At 40.0% G+C, this 22,832-nt stretch overlaps 1 protein-coding gene across 7 annotated transcripts in view; it reads left to right on the top strand.

Annotated features, from left to right (window-relative positions):
- ITGA6 (integrin subunit alpha 6) overlaps positions 1-22,832 on the top strand; it is a 93,206-nt gene that overhangs the window by 32,423 nt on the left and 37,951 nt on the right. For 2 of the 7 annotated variants that reach the window (XM_064434423.1, XM_064434424.1), the window contains exon 1: positions 18,743-19,001. In XM_064434423.1, the coding sequence (XP_064290493.1) occupies positions 18,841-19,001 (161 nt within the window). In that variant the 5' untranslated portion in view covers positions 18,743-18,840. Of the gene's footprint in view, positions 1-14,250; positions 14,402-15,281; positions 15,406-16,908; positions 16,950-18,739; positions 19,002-22,832 lie in introns of those variants that run through there. The other 5 variants (XM_064434427.1, XM_064434426.1, XM_064434428.1 and 2 more) reach the window with 5 other exon arrangements.

Genomic DNA, 22,832 nt, shown 5'->3' with positions numbered 1-22,832 from the left:
CACCCAGTGAATTTGCACAATGTGTGCTTGAGGGAAGCCCTGATCTTTTTACATGTGAGGACAATGATTCAAGTGTTTAAAATTATCTGAATGTTCTGCATATCAATTCAGCATTGTTGTAATGCCCAAGTCTTTCTAAATGTGAAATTAGTAGATTTAAGACCCAGAGCTCCCCTGGAGTGTCCCCATAGATAGATTGTAAGTCACAATAACATGAGACAACCTAATTACCATAGTCATTGAAGGGAGTGAATGCACAGTAGGCACTGGATTATGAATGCTCAGTTCCAAGGAATCCATTCCCTGAATGGTTGCTGCTGGGTCCTTCACAGGCATGTAGGGTTTTTTATCTGTTTAGGCACAAATTTGTTGTACAGCCGTTGTGACAATATTATTACTTTAAAGTATTTGCAAAGCTGTGAAAAATAAATCAGCAAATACAAAATATATTTATGCAAATGCATAATAATTTTTTTTTCTTTTCACGCTGAATTGAGGCAGGCAGCAGGGGTGGGTGTGTGGTGGAATCTGCTGATTCTAGTTTAGATTGTCATGCATGATTCCTCTGTCCCATTTACATTTGTTTTTGTATTCTAGATGACATTGCAAATGTGGGGATGGTGCCAGTCAGAAAATCAGCAAAACTTGAGGAAGTCAGATTTTAAGTGTATAGCTGAAGACTTTTTTTTTTGTTTTCTTCCTATTTTTATTTTTTTGTTTGTTTGTTTATTAATGATAGTAGCCACAACACTGTTTTCATCATTAAAAGAAGAAGATCCTCCTTCAAGCTGGGGAACAGGCACCTTTCTGTCTTCAAAAACAGTACCCAGGTTCAGTTAGAGAACTGGAGTTCAATGTAGTTGCTCTCTAGAAATGTTGTTATGTTCTCTGTTTATGGTCTACATTACTGATTTCTAAAACTGGACATAGCAACTATCTTACTCTCCAATGATAATTGATGTTGCAGTGCTCATTTTTCTCTTTATTTTAAAGTTTAAAAATTTAGAAACTCATGGGCATGTTCTGCTTGGTAGCACCCAAGTCAGGTGATCCACATCCTTTCTACAATATATCCAAGCTTTCTTCTTGTCACAACATAAGCGTGCATGTGAGCACTACAGTTCATCTTCAGAAGGACCAATTTATGTCATCTGGAGACAGACTTTAGTGAAAGGAGAATAAAGCAGATTTTTGTGTCACTGTGTTGGGTGTATACTGCTGGAAAATCTTCAATGTATATGGTGCCCTAGAGAGTTTAAGTGTAAGTAAGTCTCCATCCATACTTGTTCCCTTGTAGATCCAGTGGCTGAGTTTGGCAGGTTTGGCAGTAAACTTTTCATGAAAAACTTAACACCTTGAAAGCTTTCATCTTAAATTGGTTTGGTTCCAGAACTGACTGGGACAAGAAGCTGGAAATGTTAATTTTGTTCTGTCATCTACCATTTCACCCCTTTCAAAAACTGCACTGAAATAGTTACACAGAGGCTGGTCTAAGTATCTGCTTTTTTGTGAGTCACAAAATAACAACAAGCCTTGAATGACAGAATTTTGTACCAAATGTCACTGTTCAGTGTTGTGACTGGGTTCACTTCTACAGCAGGGCAAGGGCAGCACACCTACACTTACCAAATGGGGAATGGTTTTCACTTAATATTTACTGTACAGTTTAAGAGCAGAAGTTAAGTGAATTGGAAGTGTCAGTTCTGCTAGCTCCCCAAATATTTTTATGGCAAAGCTTAGAGAATTTTAAACATGGATTGCACCAATTCTAAAAGAGTGAACCCAGGAGAAATATCTGTGGACTCTTTTTTTTCTCTTTTTTTTTTTTTTTTTTTTTTTTTTTTTTTTTTTTTTTTTTTTTTTTTTTTTTGTTAGTTTGATTTGTTGTGGTTTTGGGTTTTTTAAAAATATAATTTTAGAAAATGCTTCCTTAAGATTAATAAATAATCTACTCATAAAGTAGTGAAAAGATTCTACTTAATGCTTGTTTTTTAAAATAATAATAATCTGATTTACTAGTTAGTAGCATTTTAACTTCTAGTATTAATCATTATTTTGGTGAGGGCACAATATTCTGATAAATGACTTTGTTAGAGTAAGAATTTATTTATTTAAGAATAGAGGTAACACATATAGTAAAGTAACACTGCAAGGATAGTATGTTTTCAATATATACAGGTGCTTAAATATGCAGACAGATTAAAAAAGTACATTTTACAACATGCCTGATTGTTTGAGGATATAACTTTGATTTTAAGGTTACTTTTTTTCAGTGGTAATTAAACTCTTTCCCTGTTTCAGTACCAAAGAAAATCTCCAACAAACATATCTGCCTATTTAGGCACATAAAGATCCTTGAAAATACTGCTTTTTCTGCGGACACATCTTCACAAGGAAGCAAAGCTGTTGCTGACAGTATGTTTACCGTCATGAGCCTCATTGAATTGATTTTTGAATATATCTTCACAGGTTGTGGCAAGAGTAGTAGAAATAATTTTGTTCCATTACAAAATTTTTCCACATCAACTACACTTAATGTTTCACATTGAGTGATAAAAAAGATCAATTCCTCAAACTAGGTCTTGAAGAAAGAAATCAAAATATATATTTCAGAACTTAAAGGGAGATCTCTTTATTTCTGAGACGGCTGAACTACAAAACTGCATCTGGTCTCTAAGGCTGGAGGATATTTGAGTCAGGGAATGATGTCAGAATATTTTCATCTTCAGTCAGCACTTCAGGTGGTAGTAGGTAGTGCCGCTGTATCAGTGGGTGAGGGCCTGAGCTGGTTTTCCGAGGACTCTGCAAAAGAAGATGGGCCACCCCCTGCTCAGTCCCAGCCCTTTGGGACAAAGCTGTCCTTATCTGATGGAGATTTAATGGCGCTTTACGAAATGAAAGTTGTGGAGGCCCGCATGGCTGTAGTCTTTGCTTTCACTGCGTGTAAACCACAGGGTGAGTAATTGAATGCTCATCCATGTGTGATCATCTGCACTGCCGCAAGCTCATTATCAGCATTAATGTGCTGAAGTCACCCGAGGTTCTGTAATGGCGCTGTATGTGGCCACCGCAAGAAATTCTGCTTTGTCCTTGTCCCAAGATGCCAGCCAGCAGTTTCCAGTAGCTGTTGGAAAATCTCAATTTATTATAATTCTTTTCTGTGCTCCTAAAGCTGCCAGCTAGACTCCAAAATCTGCCAAGAACTTGCATGCTTGCATGATCTGGCAGCTGTCTGCTGGATGGATGCTGTGGCTCTAATTCTGTTTTATTTAGGGTGAGGGCTGGGTGCAGCCAGTTAAGCATTGCACAGAATGAGACCATATAGAAAGAGCAGAGGAATAAAAACCACAATACATCATATGTTATCTGAGGTGTGTGGAAGAATGGCATCTGGGGGCTTCATATTGTATCCTGACATCAGGAGGTACTTGGTTATTCCATTTCTGCTGCATTTTCTTCACAGTTCGTCCATGAAACTCCAAGAGCTGTATCTGCTTTGTCCCGTGGTGCTAGCAAAGGTTTATAAGTGGGTGAACATATCTAGAATCAACAGTGAAAAACAGTAGTGAAGACAAAGAGGATGTGGTAAATTGTGGGGCTGACATGGGGAGATGCAGCTGCTCCCACCTCTGTGAGGACAGGTTGTCTAGAAGGTACTCTTGGGAGTTCAGAAAAGCTTTTACTGATGTTTATTGTGTTCTGGATCTCTACAAAACCCAGTCATACTTGCTAATGCACTACTCTGGGAAATCAATGGTTTTGGAGAACAGATAACTTGACCCACTTTGCTGAGAAATTTCTTGAATTCCCTCAGTGCATCACTCCTCGATACTATGTTGGAGATCCTGTGACACAATCCCTACACCACCAGTTTCCTGCCAGGGGCATTTTTGTCCTTGTGGCCCATGCCACTCCTTAAAAAGCCAATTCATCTCTTCCAGAAGCAGCCGTAAACATATTCTGCTAAATGTAGTAGGGGGAGGAAGAAGAAACTTTGCAGCTGGAATGGGAACTGGAAATTCAGAACATGTCTTGCTGCCCAGGGGAGCACTGGCTGCTGAAAGGGAACTGATCCGTATCAAAGGAGAATGAGAGAATGGAGAAGACAAACCAATTTTTTTTACATATTTAGGCATTTATTTGGAGAGGTGGGGAAAAAAATGTCAGCAACTATTTTAAGCAGCTTTTTTTGGTAAATGGCAAAGCATTTTGGTATGCAGGAAACAACTGCTTCCCCTCTAGAGTTTTTTGGCACTTGAAAGGAAACAAGCCAACTCAAAAACTCTAAAGAGGAAAGCTGTTACAGAGACTGATTATTTGCCCTCTAAAGCTTTTTTACAAGTTTCTCTTGCTTCAGACAGAATGATGATTCTTCTACATCCCAATAATATTACTGTGTTTCATTTGCAACAGGTAACCTCCATGTGAAAATGGACAGTACTGGAACTTTATAAAATTACTATATGCTACTGAGAACATTATATGTGGAGTATTCCACATGATTCAGTCCTCAAAATAGCTAATAAAGTGGCAAAATAATGAAGAATATTTATTGCAGTTTCATGAGGAGACTTGAAACTCTACTTATGCTTCAGAAAACAGGGAATGTTTTTAGAATGTTGTTGTTCTGTTTTAGAAACAATTTTCCTCTAAATCATTACTAAGTTGAGGGGTTTGGGTGTTTGTTGGTTTACAAGGACATGCTTAGATGCATGTTTAGTGCATGTGTAGTGGGATGATTGTGGTTATGTGCATGTTCTCACAGCCACACTGCTCTGTATTCATGCAAACCCTTCCTGACCTCAGAGATGGTCTGTGCAAACTTAGGAAGGAGGCTTTTTGTAAGTCAACTGCTCAGGACTTCTCTAATGCAGAAAGGGGGATCAGAATATCAAATATGAAGTGGTATTTATTGAGTGGGACTGGAGTTAGAGGGTGAGGCACTGCTCTGCAAGTGCACTTTATGTGTAACAGGATGACTTGAACAGCAAGAAAATTAATTTTGTGAAATCTTCATACTGTCTGGTTTCACATCTTGCTGCAGCTGTAACATGGACCTTGCTAAATCAGCAGGAATTGTATGCCTGGATGGAGTAGCACGTGTGCTGGAATCAGGGATTGAATGGATGGCTAGAAATAGACCAGTTTGAAGGCTGAGTTTGGCCTTTTAAAGAAGGCAAAGCAGAAGCATTTGGTTTCACTCTCGTATTTATAAATAGCTCCCTAATAGTGCAGCACAGTTCAACCTTGCAGCCCAGGGTTGGTAGGGATTGCCTGGGTGCTTTTATCAGCTGTCAGCGCAGCAACTGCGGGGTCCCAGCTGGAGCACCCAGTTCTGTGAGTGCCCCCTCCCTGCATGGTGTAACTGGGAGCAGTTCCTCTGCTCAGAATAGACTGCTGTCACCTCTGAGCCACAAACAGGGCACTTAGCAATGAGGATGGGATTTGAGAAATAACCACTCTTAGCTGGCTTTCACTTTCCAGACATCAAGGCTGCTCAGTCTTGTCTGTACTGCTCTCCTTTTCATTAATCCCGTCCCCACCTCTTTGTAGACCATGAAGTCAGCATTCAAACTGGTTTCTGTCCCGCTGCTCTCCTCCTGCCTTCCAGTACTTGGGGTATGTGGTGAACAGCCATGGTGCCAACAGCACCAAAGTCTTGCGCTGGCACTGGAACAAAGCATCAGGTGTTTTCACATGTGCATTGCTTTTGTATGGGATGAAAGACAAGTGTTGGGCACTCTGACCCAAAGGCACAGGGTAGAAAAGGTTAGCAACATGCTGTTGGTATATGCTGATGGTGGGGTGAGTGCTGAGAGAAATTTTGTGATGTAGAATTATTCAGGGGACTTCTGTACCGGCAGAGTCAGCCCCTACTTTTCTCCTGGATGCAGCTCACTCAGGGGCAAGAGGTGTTTTCAGGAGAGTCCCCAACTTGTCTGCCAGCCTGGAGAGGCACAGACAAGGAAGAAATCTTAAATTACACTACTGAAAAAGGTGAAAATTCCCAGTAATTACAGTAATAAAAGAGAGGAAAAGCAAGAGCTGGTGATCCCCTTTGGGAAGGGGTGTTTGTGTGTGAGGATGCAGAGCACCTGCAAGGAAGTTTTCTCATATGATAAAGGGTCTGGTCCACACTCTAAATAGGAGGGGTGAAAAGACCTTGTTTTCTCAGTTTGCTAGGAGAAAATGACAGTGTGGGAACTTCACCACTGCCTGTGATTAGAGGTGATGCCTGTAAATGGATGCTGACTAAGAAGCATGAAGAGGAGAAATAGCTGAATGTCATCTCCCCTCTCCTTTCTCCACTGAGTGCCAACTGGTGTCTTAAATTTATTTTTCAGTCATTCTGCTTAATTTATTTAATTAATTTCATTATCCAAGCCAGGAGAGTGTTCCTTTTCCAAGCACAGTTATGCAGAGAAGATTTGAGGTGGCCTGTGCTGGCTGTTCATGGCCTGGTATGTTTTTTTAACCCACATTTGTGACTTTTAGCTTAAATATTAAGAGTCTAAGAATAAACAGAATGAAAATTAGCTTTAGTGCATTTCTTATTTTTGTTTCTTATATAAAAATTGAAGCCCTACGTAGCCCTAATATACAGCAGTCAAAGTAAAGTGTTGCTTTATATTTCACAATTTGGTTTTATGACATGTGAAAACTTTAGTTCTAATTTGTGCCTCTTAGAATTATAAAAATATTTCATTTATTACAGCTCTGATTCTAGCTGCAGGTGAAATGATGCCTCGTAAAATAAAAGCAAGGATGAGATTTAATTTCTGAAAAATTTAGAATTTTACAGTGGCATTTGGGATGTTCACAGTATTTCTATGTTATCAGGAAAGGAAAAGGAAACAACAACCCAAGATCACTTACTTTTCACAATAGAAGTTGTGGTTTTTGGGTTTTTTTTTGGTATAATGACAATACAGTTCTTTTTAAAAGGTCTTTACATGCATTAATGTGACTTTCAAAAGAAGTTGCAGAAACCAAAGGACAATCATTCAGACACTATTCTAGAGATCAGATGACAAAAAAAGCAAAATTATTGTACTACTGTAAATCCAAAGTCAGTCAGATAACAGAATTCAGTAAAGTTAAATCAGAGGCAGAAGGATGAACTCAGTTCTGATCAAAGAAGTATTCTATAATTGATGCAGAGTAAGCAGCTGTTGTAATCCTAAAATAATGGGCCTTCACTAACAGGTTAACATTAGAGGGAGTTTCATTGTAATGTCTGTTTGGAATAATAATTGTCATGATATAATTTTATTCTGCAGTTTCTGAGGCACAAGTATTTGCAGTTGGAACTGAGCAGTGGAGAACCAGGCCCCCTTTCATCTTTAGGTGATAAGCATATATGGTTCCTGCACTCTCCTGCTCTGAAAAGGAGCCTGCATAGTTCAAATATCAAAGGGCCAGCACTCTGCTTTGTTCAGAGGAGGTCATTCTGAGCCTCACTCATATCTAAAGAGTAACAATGGGTATTAAGGAAATGAAGATAAATAACTGTATGTGGCTGAGCAAAAGAAAGATAGTAGTATAAACCAAAGTCCCAACTGAAATGCTTTAAAATCCTAATTTCTGGTTACCTGCTCATCCCCACAGGCTGTGTCCCACAGTTACACAAGAGCCAGAAAAGGTGACAACAGACTGGTAGTGTTGTGCTAACTGAGGTAACCAGATTTAGTGACACTGAGCACCTGCTTTGATTATTTTCCCACCAGACTGATGTTCTGGGAAAGAGCAGGGAGAGGAAAGTGAGACACAACTGAGTATTTTCTGTGTTAGTATGACTACCACTCAAAAGATATGATGGACACTGCAGGAGTTAAGATGGTGTCTATATCATTCAGCATGCCAAACTATTTGTCTGAAAGGGGTGTTTTGGACCATGTGGTCCAGAAGTTAGGCATTGTCAGGCATCCACAGGCCTTGTCTGAGAGGCCTGAAGGTTTCATTTTGAACATGTTTATTTTAAATAAGAAAATTACTAAATTTTATATTTAGAAAATGACTAGGCCCTCAGTTTTCCATGTATTTATTCATATGTCTAATTATATTTCAATGATTGCTTCCTTTGTAATTATTAGAAGTATTACTGTAATAAAGTCAGCATATGTGCATCTCCAAGAATAGGGTTTAAATATCACTAAATTGTTTATGTCCCTTTCCAACTGTGCCCTCCTTTTTCAAGCTAAATAACAGAATTACTAGAAAAAAGTAAAATACTAAAGATGCTATGTTTTGTAACAAGAATCACACCCGTTACTGCTTTATTAAGGGAAAAAGGAAAGAAGGAAGGGAATAGGAGTAAGAGGGAAATCTAGCTAATGATTCAAAACCCTATAACTATAGCCCTGTCACTGCCAGAATTTTATTCTTGCCAAATGTGCCATTTTTGATTTTGACAAATGAAATATTGGAACAGGTTTTAGAACAGGTTAGGTTGTATGTTCCCTTTCAAGAACATACATTCAAGAACATTTTTAGAAGTTCTAGAACTGCAGCTTTCAGGATAATAAAAACTTTGAAGCAATGAGTGAAAAACCCCAAACTTTTAAAAGTAGTACTTTCTGTTGTCTCTGTCCTAACTAATCTTTCTTGTTATTCTTTAGGAACATACAAGCATCCTCTCTGTTTAGATCCACTCTTCCACTAGTAATTTGTGGGAAAATCTTCAGGTTTTCTGCAGTTAAATACTACTTTCTGAGCTATAGATTTTTAAACAAAGTCTTTATATATTTTTATACCTTTAAATAATGAATTTTCATTCTGCATAAAGTATTCTTGAATGCTATGAAGTTTAAAAAGGTTAAATATGCAGGGTATGGAACAGCAGTAAGTTGCAAGTAAGTGGAGCTGTGCTGCTTAAAATACAAATTCCTTCGTTGGATGTGGTTTCTGAATGTTATGGATTAGATTAAATGCTATGTTGGACAGTATGGATTAGAATGAGAAGTATGTCAATGCTGGAACTTCAGGGGTTAAGTGCCATCCCTTTTGGTGCAAGGAAAATACCTGCCTAGTCTTAGAAATAGCACAGAGTGCTGCCTGCTAATGTAGAGATTCACAACGTGTGCTGAGAATCCCTTTCCTTTGTGGTGACAGAGGTTGATCCATTGGAAGGTTATTGCTCAGCCAGGAGACAACAATCATCTACACAGTGTATAAGTAGGGTAATAGGGAACTGCCAACAATTTTATATCCATGAATGTGCATTCATATGAATAACACCTAAGGTTATGTCTCTCTAACGAAGGCATGTGGAGACAGGGCACACAAATATTTAGGTGTTGGCTTACTGTAGTCATGCAGCTTCTTTAACATGAAAGAGATAGGTCTTCTTGTAAAATGTTCGAGAAGTGCTTTTCTTCTGAGTTGTGACATGAATAAGAAAAAAAAAAAGTAAGTGCACAGGGGACAGTCCAGATTGTTGTCATGAAATAAGAAACAAGATGACAGTAGAATACAGCATAGGAAACCATGGAGAATTCAGAAAATTAGTGTTGCATGAAAAAATTACTCCCTTTTACTAATGCCATTGTTGGAAGATGAGCAAGAGCCCAAGAAAACTAAGAGACTTTAATGGATTCATGCTCTCTGAAAGGATTTTCATGCTGCCAGTTCAATTGTAACAATGAGTCAGTTGCTACTAGCAGCCTGCTTGGAAAGAGTAGATGCATTTGGCAGCTTTTCTACTGGGGAGACTTACAGCCTGCTGGTAACTTCAGGGGCAAAGGGAGGAGAAAATATTCGTAACCTTCAGAAGGGCAGACATGACTTCTGGGTTCATGCTGCTCCTTCAGCTCCTGAGATCACAGCTTGATAAGACTGGGGATAAGCAACAGATAGCAGCCTGCCTATTTTTTAGGCTCTGCTTTGGCAATGACCCATGTTCTAACAGATATAATTGCATAATTATGAGCATGGAAATAAAGAATTGGTGTGTGTTCATCCTATTTCCTCAGTACATCATTAGTTGACACAGGATTTTCTTAATCATGAATTTTATATGGATTTACTACTGTCCTTGAGATTTGAATGAGAGCACTTATGAAATTTCTGAACTCCACCAAATGGAGTATTAACTGTTGTTTATCATGTACCAGATGAGTAAATGGGAGTACATTCGAGAAAGTTTGAAATAGGGTGTTTGGGAGAAACTACAGAAACTGACTTTTAATCTAGGAATGTAATAGGATTTGTAATGAGAGCAGTGTTAGTGAAAATGTGAAAAAGACAGACTTTGCGAAGGGACATCATGCCTCTCGGAATTCTTTCAAGAAGGCAATGACCCTGCTGGTCATTAAAGATAAAAAGATGAGTCAGCTGTCACAATCACCTTGGATTTTTCAAGTTGCTTTGAGCCTTCAAGAACGTAAACTGGTATGCAATGAAGAGAAGATCCTTTTGTAGATTAAGAGATGACTGAAGAAAATAGGAGGAATTAATATTGCTCCAAGAGAGAAATCCCAGGGGAATTTAGGCCATTTGCCATGTTTGAAAGCCTAAGAAGTGATGTGAGCATTAGAGACCTAGTCTTTACTGCCTCTATACAATTTTTTTGTGGGTCAAAATTAAAGCTGATTCAAAATAAAAGTTTCTATATAAATGACTCAGAAATACAATAGCAAGACTATGGTTCGTATTGTACAAAGAAACTTGCTTCAGTTAAAAAATTGACTTTGTACTAACTTGTTCCACTGAGGATCTTGGTCTCCCTATGGTAAATTCACCATCATCTCAATGGTTAGTAGCAATCGGAAAGAGAATTAAGAAATTCAAAAATAGGGAATTACAAATGGAATACCATAAGAAGCAGGGTGTAAAATTATGCTACTGCTCTAAATCCATGTCTTTGCTTTATCTTGAATGTTTTCTGGTATTCTGACAATTCTGTCTCAAGAGGCATAATATAAAGGTATAAAGAGTGCCTGAAGTACTTAAAAACTGTTAAAAAGTGTTTAAAATTATATCTATTTCATATATGAATTGGACAATGAGACTTCTGTGTAAGAAGAGATTATTGAAGTGGGATATTACAGAAGTTTATAAAATCATGAATAAGATGACTATAAAATGTTAATTCACATCTGATCATATAAAGACAGTGGAGCAGGGGAGTTTGAAATAGAAAGTCCCTTTTCACACAGTGTACAATTTATTTGCATATCTTGTTTCCACTGTGCTGTAGAGGTCAATAATATAAATACAAATTGGGTTATATAAATTAGAAACTCTAAATAAATACAGTGTTCTGGATGAACCCATGTCCAAACAAAGTCTGTAACCTGCAGAGCACCAGCCATAAACAGCAAGAGGAGGTTCACTGTATTACACACTGTGCAGAAGTGACCTTGCAAATTTTCAGGTTTAGATGGGCTATTTTTCTGCTAAGGCACAGGAGGAAGGAGAATTCAGAAACCAGCTCTGGCTGTGGGTTCTGCTGCAGCTTCCCTCTATGATACTCTTTTGTCCTTAATTAGATTGTCAGTCTTTTCCACTTGGAAATGGAGGTTGTAGTAGTGCTATATGTCACAGGGGAAGAACAAAAATGCTTTGAGATAGTACTTTATGCTCTGTGTGGAACACACATCATTACTGTAGAATATCTGCATTTTATTTTATTAAGGTTAGGAACAGTTCCACAGTAAAATGGGTTAGTGTACCTTTATTTGCAGTCAATAAGCATATTATCATGCCTTGATCTACCTGCCAATTAGGTTGCTCAATTGCTTAAAAGTGGACTTTGATCCTTGGAGATGCTGATTGACTCTAGAAGAAGCTGAGTAACAGGAACTGATGCATGTACTTCACTCTGTGATCAGAAATTCACAGCAGTTTACTTGCTTGCATGCTAGAAAACATAGTGTTTATCTGGTGTGTCCAAAACACACACATCCACAAGTAAAGAAAACAATACATATGTGTCATGCAGGAAATGATAGGAAAGGTACAGCCCTAAAGAAAACTGAGACCATCTCTCCTGGACTGTATCATTTTACCTTCCTCACTTGTTTATGTTCCCAGATGTGTGGAATGAGCTGGGATAGATTTGGGGTGTTGTCTTTGAGATTTCTGGTGTGAAAGACATGTAGAGCAAGACATGTGAAAGACAAGGCAGAGCACTCCCAGCACACCCACACGGGGACTGATGACTGCAGTTGAAAAAAAACCCCACACAGTTGTTATAATGCATATTTTAGAATAATTCCTCTTATCACATAAAATAAGACTGGGCTTATTTAAATGTGATTACTATATGAAAATTCAAAACCTTTCAGAACTCCCAGAGAAAAAAATATTACCCCTAACAGAATTAAGTTGGATTAAGTTGGATGACCAATGAAGTGACGATCTGAAAATAAACATTAGAGCAGTTACAGTGTACAGAAGTGTGGAAATATGTTTGTGCCATAAACCTTCTACCAATTCATAATGTTACTGAAATAGTTGTTTAAAACTCAATGCATTAAATTTTCATTGCCTACAAGGCACAAGTTATTTTACCTTTTCCTATGAAGGTGCTCAAAATTTAGATATATAGAAAGATGGGGGGAAATAGTGAGAAAATAGAATACACAATGAATACAGAATTCAAAACTGCTTTTGAAACCTTTCCAATACTGTATAAAAATTTGCACTTTCATAATTAATGAATGACCTTTCCTTCCTTGACCTAGATTTTAGTTGTTTGCAACAAATGAGCAAAGGAAAACAATCACTTGAAGTCAGCGAAGCAGCACAAGAGCTCCCCTAAACCCTTTGCCAAACTGATTAGATTTGCAGTTCACTCACTAAGCCTGCCTGGTCATGGTAGCATCATGCAATGAATATTTTCATTGAATAAAACTGAAATTGCAGAGGAACTATTATTTTTTGTCTGAATACTTCTGTAGTGCTTGCTTAAACATGAAATTGTTTCTGATTAACTCATGTATGAGCAGTCTTATTCTGAAAAAAAAAATTCTTCCTGTTGAGCCTAATGTAGTTGTTTAATAATTAAACAGAAGCAGGTAATTGGAAAATACTGCATAGGCAGACAATCCTCAGTCTTTTTCCTTTGATAGCTATAAATGGTTCAAGGTTGGACAAAAAAGGAATATTTAAAATAATTCTTCCTTGGATAACAGATTGTCTTATTGTGTTGATTTTAGTTTCTTAATTTGTTTGACTAAATGAGAAAGTTAAAGTATTTGATAGTTTTTTCATATAAAATGGTACAGGTAGATGGGCATGAGGGTAGAAGAATATTTTGTTTCTATAGAAAACTTATGAAACTCCAGAAATTAAAGGCTGGGAGCATATGAGAAGTGCAATGTGTCTCAGCCTCCACATAACACATGAACTTTGCATGTTCATATCCAGGCAAAACAGGGAGAGAGAACAACTTGCTTTTCCTTCAGTCAGTAGCTCAGATCCTGAGTGGACTGGGCCTTTAAAGACTTCATTTAGTAATTTTTTTAACAGCCTTTGCATAATTAACATTTTCATCATTGTTAGTGAGTATGTTAGCAAGTGAGACTTAATATAACAAAATATTGAATTTACTCATTATGGATTGATTTAAAAGACTATGATTAATTAAAACAATAAATTTTCCAGAAGAGAAATAGTTTTAACTGGTGGTGATCCAAAAGAACTAGAAAAAGATTCCTGTGGTGCTCTAGTCTGTCCTGCCCAGTTTGTTTTCCAGAAATCAGGATGTTAATCTAAAGAGAAAAGTGAATATGTTTGTTAGATTTATTTTTTGTTAAAAAAAAAGGAAGGCATTTTCTATTAGCAAAGAAAAAGTAAAGGAATTAGAAGTAGTATCTTTCTGAGACTGCTAGCTTTAGACCTTAACCAGAGAAGCAGCCCTTGCTGGCTTTGCCTGCAGCTGTCTGAACACCATGTTTCAACATGTCTTGACCACAGGTCCTGTTGAATCAGTGGCAGACACAGTTTGGTTGGCACATGTAAATGAGCTGGCTGTAGTGCCAAAATAGTAGAATTTTTAAAGACAGTGGCTATAGAAAAAAATTAAATCTATTAGAAAAAAAAGAAATTGGATTTCTTTGCATGGTGCTTGTGAATCACTGGAAGCCTCTGTGCAATCTGAAGGAGCTTTACCTCCCCCATGGAAGCCAAACAGCCAGCTGGCCTCACAGCTGGGTCTGATCCAGGACCTGATGGGAGGACAGGTGTAGCAAGTGTGGAAATGACCAAGCAGCTGTTTCCCCTTGTTTGCTGCCAGAGACACTCGGGGTCTCAGCTGTGCTGTTACAATAAACTAGATTGTGACCTAGAGACCAGAGTCCTTGAGTGACTGGAGTTCCTGATCTTGTGCCTTGCAGGTTCTGTCCCAGGGCCAGGTCCTGTCCAGCATCAGCATCCACACCCAGTGCAGTTCTTGGAGGTAAGTGCTATCAAGGTTGTGTGGAATTGTGTTCTGGGTGATGGCCAAAGACTCTTTAGTCAGGTCTGTGTGAGCTAGGAGAGTGAAAGTGTCCTGAACAATAATCCTTTCTGGTTCTTGATGGGGTTAAAATATGTCCTGTGAAGGTTTGTCTTGCTTTCAAAATTGCTGGGGAAAATCTCCAGGGAGATCCTGTGAATAACTTGCTTGTAAGCCTTCTCTCTTCCCTCCCTGCCAAAACCTACCCAAGAAATACCTTGTTTATCTTTTGGATCTCCTCTGCTTCCTTATAAGCCATTGTTGGCTGCTGTGGTGCAAATTAGTTGGAAGATGCAATTGAGGGAGAGTTGGCTAGAACTACACAAAAGTTAGTATCTGATAACAGGTTAGGTCTCTCCACACTGGTGAAAAGTTCTCCAAGAGAGGCAAGGTTGCATTGCAGGACACATATAGCAGATCAAGGAAAGCATGAATGGTGTAGATGGGTCTGGGATGCAGTCAGTGATACAAGGTTCAGCTGTGATAATGTAAGAACTTTGGGGTTATAAATGTCTCTCAGAGAGAACCACAGAATGGGGCTGCAAAGGTGCCTGTGAAGTGTGTAATGATGTTTCAGCTTCATCTTACCTTATGGTGGGGCAAATCTTACATAGTGGTGTATGTTACTAGTGAATTAAACCACAGGCATACATTCAAAATCACTGTAATTTTATGCCTTAGTTATAAGTAATTTTGAAGGCGTATCTTGAATTCCTCCCATAGAAATCCAAAGTATGGCTGCTTGATTCCCATTTGTCACCAGTGTTTCTCTGATCTCTGCCCAGCTATGCTCATAAAGTGCCTCCATGTATGTTTACATAGATGTTTACTCTCCAAACAGTTCTCGTCATTCTAAAACTACTTAAGGAATGTACCTGACAACTTGGGTGGAAAAACATTCTTTAGATGTAAAAGACTGAAAGAACTGCTGTATACACTGGTCTCAGTGTTCACCAAAATTCCAGGTCTGGACTGAAATATTTCTTTTGGCTCATATTTTTATTTGTGTAATACTATGTCTACCAAGGTAAAATATTTTGACATTACAAGCAAGTAAAGGATGGCAGAATGTCATCTTGTTGTTTTAGACATCAAAGAGAAAAAACAAAGTTATAGGAACATAGTAACACCTTCATTTGGAGCTGTAGTTTAAATAGAGCAACTAGTAAAAAAGATGCATTTTGGTAACCTTTCTGAAAAGATAGTAAAGAGAGAGAGACGAAGACATTCCTCATTCTGTTATAAATGTGTGTACATACAATTTACAAGTGTGTAAATATAACTGTTTTAATGCTCTGGATTTAGATTGTTTAAAGCAAAACATTTTGCTTACATAGTGTTGAGCAGTTTATTTCACTTACCATTCTAAGCCCCTTTATCTCCTGTGCTGCTGTTTGCTATTTCTAGCGATTGTTAGGGAACCAAGAACAGCTATGAGGATATACTGGCAAAGATAGTCTGATAACCTGGCTGCATAAAAATGCAGATGTTTCTTGTAGCTGTTAAGATGCATCTGTTCAATAAATGTAAATTATTTTTCTAGAGCATGCAGTTCTAGAAACGGTATGCATATTGTGTTCAGGAGAAACCATCCAACCATTCAGGCTACTAACACTTAAACCTAGTTTATATTTCTGAATTGAAACAATGCTCTACTTTGGAACTTGTGTAGTGAACCAAACAAAACCTTTTTGGTTGTATAATTTTTTTTCATCTGGAATGTCATAAATTAAGAGATTACAAAATCAAGCAATTTTTTAAAAGGAAATGAGATGGGGTTGTTTGTATATTTTGTCTTTTCAGGACCATTTGATGTGCTGCATTAAAGCTGCACAGCTGAACATCCAGAAATTGTGTATTTCTTTGTGTAGCATATTGTTGATACAAAGGATAGAATTTCAGAAATGTAAAACATTGTGCCTTGCCTTTCTTCTAGGGAAACCCTTAAAATGTCTTGCCAAGCTGTAGCTTCTGCATTCCACCTCTTTTATTTTCCAGAAATGAATTTTTTTTAAACTTTGTAATTAGCTACATGGTTGCATAGAGGAGGAAAGTATTGCTGACAGTAATACCTGTGTCTACACATTGAGGCTTGCTCATTTTGTAGACACAACATGCCAACATCTTGTAGCCCTTCAGCTGAGTATCAACACACCATTAATAAGCAGACAGCTTGAAAACTCAGCAAGAGCAGAGCGTTTGTTACAAAAAAGAGAAACTGCTTTGATCTGGCCATTGCATTTCTTAGAATCGCTGTGTTATTATGCATAACAGAGTGCTCATGTTTAATTGGCCATCATACCTAATCTTCATATGGTCCCCCTTTATACCAGGATTGTATAAAAGAGGAATTCCTGAAGTATGTGTTAGCTACAGATAACTCACAGCATGTTTGTTTTGGAGGAAGAGCAAAGGAAGGAAACTGACATATTTGTAAAACTTTTTTTTTCCCCTCTCTCCTCATCTAGAGCAAATGAAAATAGTACGAAATGATGAGAGACCATCCAAGGTAATTCTAAGCTGTTCGTGTGCAGTTTTGCTCCACCCTGTATACACTCTATTTTTGTTATTCTTGCTGTGGTCCCTTGAGACAAGTATTAACGTTACTGTGTCTTGGAATGCTTGTTACTGCATCTGGAGATGAGAAAATTCTGTCTCCCCTCAGCAATCTCTGTGGATATGAACAAACAGGTACAACATGCTCAGGCAGTGCTGGTTAGAGGGAGGGGGAGAAGTCAGATAAACCTAATGTGCCAGTATCATTCAGGAAGCTCTGGATGAAAGTACTTCTGTGACTTCTTGCAAGTTGTTGAGTACAAGCATTACTTAAAAAGTAACTATAGTTACTGTAAGAGTATTAGAAGCACGCAAGTTTTGATTGTTCCACAAGGCAAACTGCTAAGACTTTGGTACAGATGTCAACATTGTTTTAAAGGACTTGTTTTCAAATCTTTACTAATTACTATGAAATACGTGGATTGTAGAAAAACAGCTTGTAATTAGTCTGGGACCCTTCCCTCTTACAGGCCCTTTAGTGAAATTAGGGCAGAATTTATGCCAGTACAGTTTTCTGCTGTGGCAGTGATTGAACACTGGATTAAGACTTTGAAGGGGTTGGGCATGGAGGGGCAAGCAGGGAAGGACTCTATTAGCAATAAATATCTGGGTACCTAATTTAACAAAATGTTTTGTTTCCACATTAGAGACACATTTCTGGTGCATTTTCTTCCCCTCTTTCGATCAAGAGTGTTTTGGGCTTGAGCCAAAGACTTGTCTATACACGGAGCTATCCTAGAATAATTACTCTGGAAAAAGTAGCTTGAATTAACTCCATGGGAGCAGAGTATTGTTTCAGGAGTATCAACATTATTTGAGTGCTCTGTCTCAATTGCTCTTTCTCAGTTTCTCTGGAATCTTAGCTTCTCTCTTTGTACCCTGGATAGCAGTACAAAAGAACAACTCAGTATTGTTATGCTGCTTGGAATTTGTGAGGTTTTTAAAATTTGCATCTGCTTCCCTAATCCAGAGCACTAGACCAAGATTCTGTTCAAAACCCAAAACCTCCTTCTTTCTCTGGAGTGGGTTAAGTTGATAAGGTATGCTGGCAAATAACCTTTTGGAATTATGGGTGAAAGCATAAGAGAAAACGACCTGGTATCCAAACCCACATACTGTTTTTGAACAATTAAAAGGTAGGAGTAAGAAATTTTCAGATGCGTTCAGAGATAAGACATGCTGGAGGAGGAGGATATTCAGCTAGTCTTCAGCCTCTGTTCTCATGTGACCTGTGAATAATCTGGAAGAGAGATACTTTTTTTTTTTCTTCTCTTGCATGTGTTGTTTGGGGAATACAGAGTGAATACTGGGGTCATGCTGTCCATAGGTCTGGATCAACCTTAGCACGCTTGGGCCATGTGTTATGCCCGTGGTCGGTACCCGGACCGACCTGATGCTGCTGAGCCGCAGCCAGTCCGGTATCAGCCCCGCAGGGGACACGGTGTGATGTCTCAAACACATCCCGGCCCCCGCCATGGGAGCTCTCTGCGCTTTTCCCCAGCGGTGCGCGCGGGCCACGGCCCGGTCCTCACCTGCGGCCGTGACCCGCCCCTCGGTACGGCTTCATTTAGCGTCGCGAAGGGCAAAGACATCCGAGTCCGGGGGTGCGGCAGGCGGTGAACCCCCTGGGGGCCCCGGGAGGCGGTGGGCGACTCACGGGCGGGGCTACGCCCTCGGCTGCCCCTCCCAGGGGAAGGGGCCCGGCCCGGGGACATTTTGTGCAGTGCCGGGGGCCGGGCACACGGAGGGCGGGGCGGGGCGGGCCCGGCGCGGCACAACGGGCGCGCTCAGCGCGGGGAGCGGCGAGGGCGCTGGCGGCAGGTTCCCGTGCCGGGCAAGAGCAGATGGCGGCCCTGCTCGTCCTCTACCTGCCCCTCCTGCCGGGGCTGGCCGGCGCCTTCAACCTGGACACGGACAACGTGATCAGCTGGAGCGGGGAGACGGGCAGCCTCTTCGGCTTCTCCCTGGCCATGCACCGGCAGCTGCAGCCGCAGGAGAAACGGCTGTAAGTGCACCGCGCCCCGCCCGGCCCCGTCCCGGGCCGGGACCCTCCTACCTTCCCCCGCCGGGAAACTTCCCCTGGCGGCGGGCCGGGGTTGCCAGCCCCGCGGGGTGTCCGGCCGGCGGCGGGAGCGGGGCCGGGCCGCCGGGGGGCCCTCGGAGGGATGGGGCAGCACCTGCTGCGGGGCGCTGCGGAGCCGGGGCAGCGGCGGAGCGAGGGGCCGCCCCCGCGGCCCGGGGACCTGTGGCGAGCCGGAGCTAGGAAGGGGAAGCGAGCGAGAGCCGCCGCTGGGAGCCCTTCCTGCCGCAGCGCTCTCCTGCGCCGGCAGGCTGCCCCCGGGGTGGTGATCGGCGCCGCCGGAGCCTGCCCAGCCCCTCGGGTTTGTGCGCCCTGGGCATACCCGGCCTCGGGCAACTCAGGGACTGCTGTTCGAGACAGACCCTGACCGGGAGTGCGGATGAGAGGTGATAAAAAGAAGTTAGGAAAAATAAGTCGGGGCTAGTGGTATATGCATGAAACTTCTTTTGGGAAATTACGAAGGCAAAATAAGGATCCTGTATACATCTTCAGCATCCTTGCTGCTTTGTGTCCATAGCGGAGCAGTGCTGGACCCCACCCTATCCAGTAGCGCTGGATGGAGTGTGAGTGTAAAGTATTGTTGTTAAATAAGCGCCCCCTCCTCAAATATTTAGTTTTAATTTAAGGCAAGATATATTCATTATACATATAGAGTTAACGGGAGGAGGAAGCTGGAAAGAAATAATATTCTTCATAAAGTTAGGTGGTAAGTTGAAAAATCCTGTGGGCTCATTTTGTTCACATTTGCATTCTTCTGTGATTTCATAAAAATTGCAGTGTGTGGAGTATAAGTCATGTACACCCATGTTTCATCTTCCATCTAGCAGATAAAATGACCCATAACATCCTGAGGAATGAAATGCAAATCTGTGAGCTCCTTTCCAGAGGTCTTTATCTTAATTCTTGACAGGATTATGCTTGCATAGGTCTCATTTTAGTACTAACAAGAAAGCAATGCCTGAAGCTTGTTAGTCTCCTGTTGTATTGTCAGTCCTGGCAGAATGAGTGTGTAGGACTATGCAGACAGCCAATTACTGTGAAGAAAGAAACAGCAGAAACACAAGGACAGTCACAGTATTCAAGCTGGTATGTACTATTTGGCTGAAATGCCTCAGAGATTATTGGCATGAAAGTTCTGTATTGTATGTCTAGTAAGTGCTTCCTCGGGCAATCCAATGTGGGGAAAGAGCAGAGCCAGATGCTATCTGCCTTGACATGGCTTTCTGAATCCAGGCTTTCATGAGAAGCAAGGGTTTCTATTAGAGACAAAACCAGACTAGACAAACTGCGTTTTATGGTGACATGCGCTTCTGAGTATGAGGTGTCTTGGCTATTCTTCAAATCCACGAGTTTCAGCATAAAGAATTGGAATGCTACCCTGGGTAGCTGCTGGGTAGTATGCTTGGAATGAAACCTTTTATTTCAAACAGGCATGTTGTAGTCACTTTGAACATCATTTTTGTGTCTGTAAGAGTAGTAGTGTGTGGCTTTAAGAGAACAAGACATTAAATATGCTGAACTGTAACTATCTTAGGGACTGAGCTGTGTTTAGCTCACTTTGTGTGTGTTCTGTCTTCTGAAGCAGGAGCTTTGGTGGGGAATCTTGAAGAGAAGCCTTCAATATTAGGCTCCATTTTTATATTAGATAAAAATGAGCTAGGTTGAGCTAATACCGAAGGATTTGTGTGGTCTATTCCATGGAAACCTCATGCAATTTCTAAATTGATTGATTCTTCATAGATGGGACAAATGGTATCTGCTGTCTGGATACTTGGGGAAGGTAGAAAGTTATGGGAACAGAGGTCATACTGAGGTCTGCTGCTGAGAAAGAGTCATGTCTAATGCCTTCATGCTGCCTGTTACCTGTAACAGCAGGACTCAGGGGTGCAACACCTCTGCATTCCCAGATGCATTTTGGTCTGTCTTACCTCTGCTGCAAAAGTGGATTTTTGTACAGCTATCTCTTTGTCAGAAAGAAGTATTTATTTTACCCTTTCTTCTTGAATGGATGCTAATTTCAAAACTCAGTTACATTTAGAGTGTGAACACTGTTAAGTAGTTGCCAAAAATACAAAAACTCCCAATTCATGCTGAAGCGTAATTAAAAGTGATACTTGGAATGTCATCTGGCAGGGACCCTTATTTCAAAGAAGCCTGAGCACCCTTCTACCCCTCCAGGGGGGTTGTCACAGACATGTGCAAGATCAGTCCATCTTTGGAAAAACAAGAAAATGACAGAAGGTAAAATATATGGAGTGTATTCAACGGCTAGTGGCTTGGAGCAAGGCTTGGTAAAACAAATGTAATTATGTGTAATTTTTCTCTTACCTCACTTAAGCATTTGTTAAGTGAAATGGTTCCCTCTTCCTCACACAGGATTCTTCAGTGTTAATCATTACAATAATCCTCTGTAAAGATGAGGGTGGAGAATGTGTAGGAAGTGTGACAAATACAGATACAGCTGAAACAGCCTTTGATTAAACATGGTATTTGCTTTTGACCATCTTTTTTTCTTAGTCACAGAATACTGTGGATTTCATATTAGCTTTGAATGGCAAATTAATTTATTAGTGTTAGCTACAAATGCCATGTTTGCTAATGAATTACTTAACTTTCAGCATTATGAACAGATGACTGTTCAATTGCTTTGACATTAGTTGTAAATGGTACTGAGTATAAAGCCATGGACTCGTAACAAGATATTGGTTTTGAGTGTCTTCAGGTTAGAAGAGTTGGAAAGTTTGTCAGATGGAGAGGAGAAAAGCTTTGGTTTATAGTGGCTGAAAGTGGACTGCTAATGATATGTCGGTGTGGAAGACAGATGAATGCAAACTTTATGTGCATTGAGGAACATTAAAGTTGGAGGTTCCAAGGCAATTTCCCTGGATTTTTGTGTTTGGTTCTGGTTCATTGTCAAGCATGGTGAATCAGACAGCAGAAAAGGCTGATGGAGCTCTAAAGGAGCTAGGCTTATTGCCCTGTGTAGGTTTATTCTGTTTTTGATCTATCAGTATGATGAAAGGGAGTTCTGGTTTGCAGGAGAGTGGTGGCACGACAGCAGCACATTTCATCTACAGACTGGAAGAAGGCTTGGAACTTACAGGGGTCTGAGACTGGGGGCACAGCTATAGGAGAAACATGGTTAAAATATAAGTGGTCCTGTGATGAAAATGTGAGTGTACCCAGCATCTCTAGATGAGGACTACACTGATTAGGCATTTATTAGCTACTATATGTTATATTACTATAGAGTAAAAGTGTAATTACTAGCTACTCACTATATGTGTAGTGCATGCAGTCACATATATGTAATTTTATAGAATATGTAGAGATATGATCTGTATGTATGTGTACTCCATGTAAGATGTCCAGCAAATCCAGTCCAGTTTGGCTGTAATTCACCGTGATTTAAGCATCTTGAATTAAAACACAAACATCAATAATATCTAAATTTGTATATTACTTTCATAGAATCATAGAGTCCTAGAATCACTTGGGTTGGACAAGACCCATAATGTCAGTCTAAGTGTGAACCTAGCACCCGTTAGTCAGGTTTTATTTGTGGTTTAGAATGATAGAATCGCAAATTATCCTGACTTGCAAGGGACCCACAAAGATCTACTTGCAAGTAATTCTGATATTATTTTCAGTAGATACATGGAACTGAATTCAGGTAGGCTTCTTGTTATTGTGTAAAGCAGAAATGGGAAGACACTGTAGTTGCTAACATTCAGGATTCTCCCATCTGCTGAAAAG

The sequence above is a fragment of the Passer domesticus genome, chromosome 10 (assembly GCF_036417665.1).
Source record: "Passer domesticus isolate bPasDom1 chromosome 10, bPasDom1.hap1, whole genome shotgun sequence".
Classification (NCBI taxonomy): Eukaryota; Metazoa; Chordata; class Aves; order Passeriformes; family Passeridae; genus Passer; species Passer domesticus.
The sequence above is the reverse complement of the archived record's forward strand: the minus strand, read 5'-3'. Positions and strand labels throughout refer to the sequence as shown.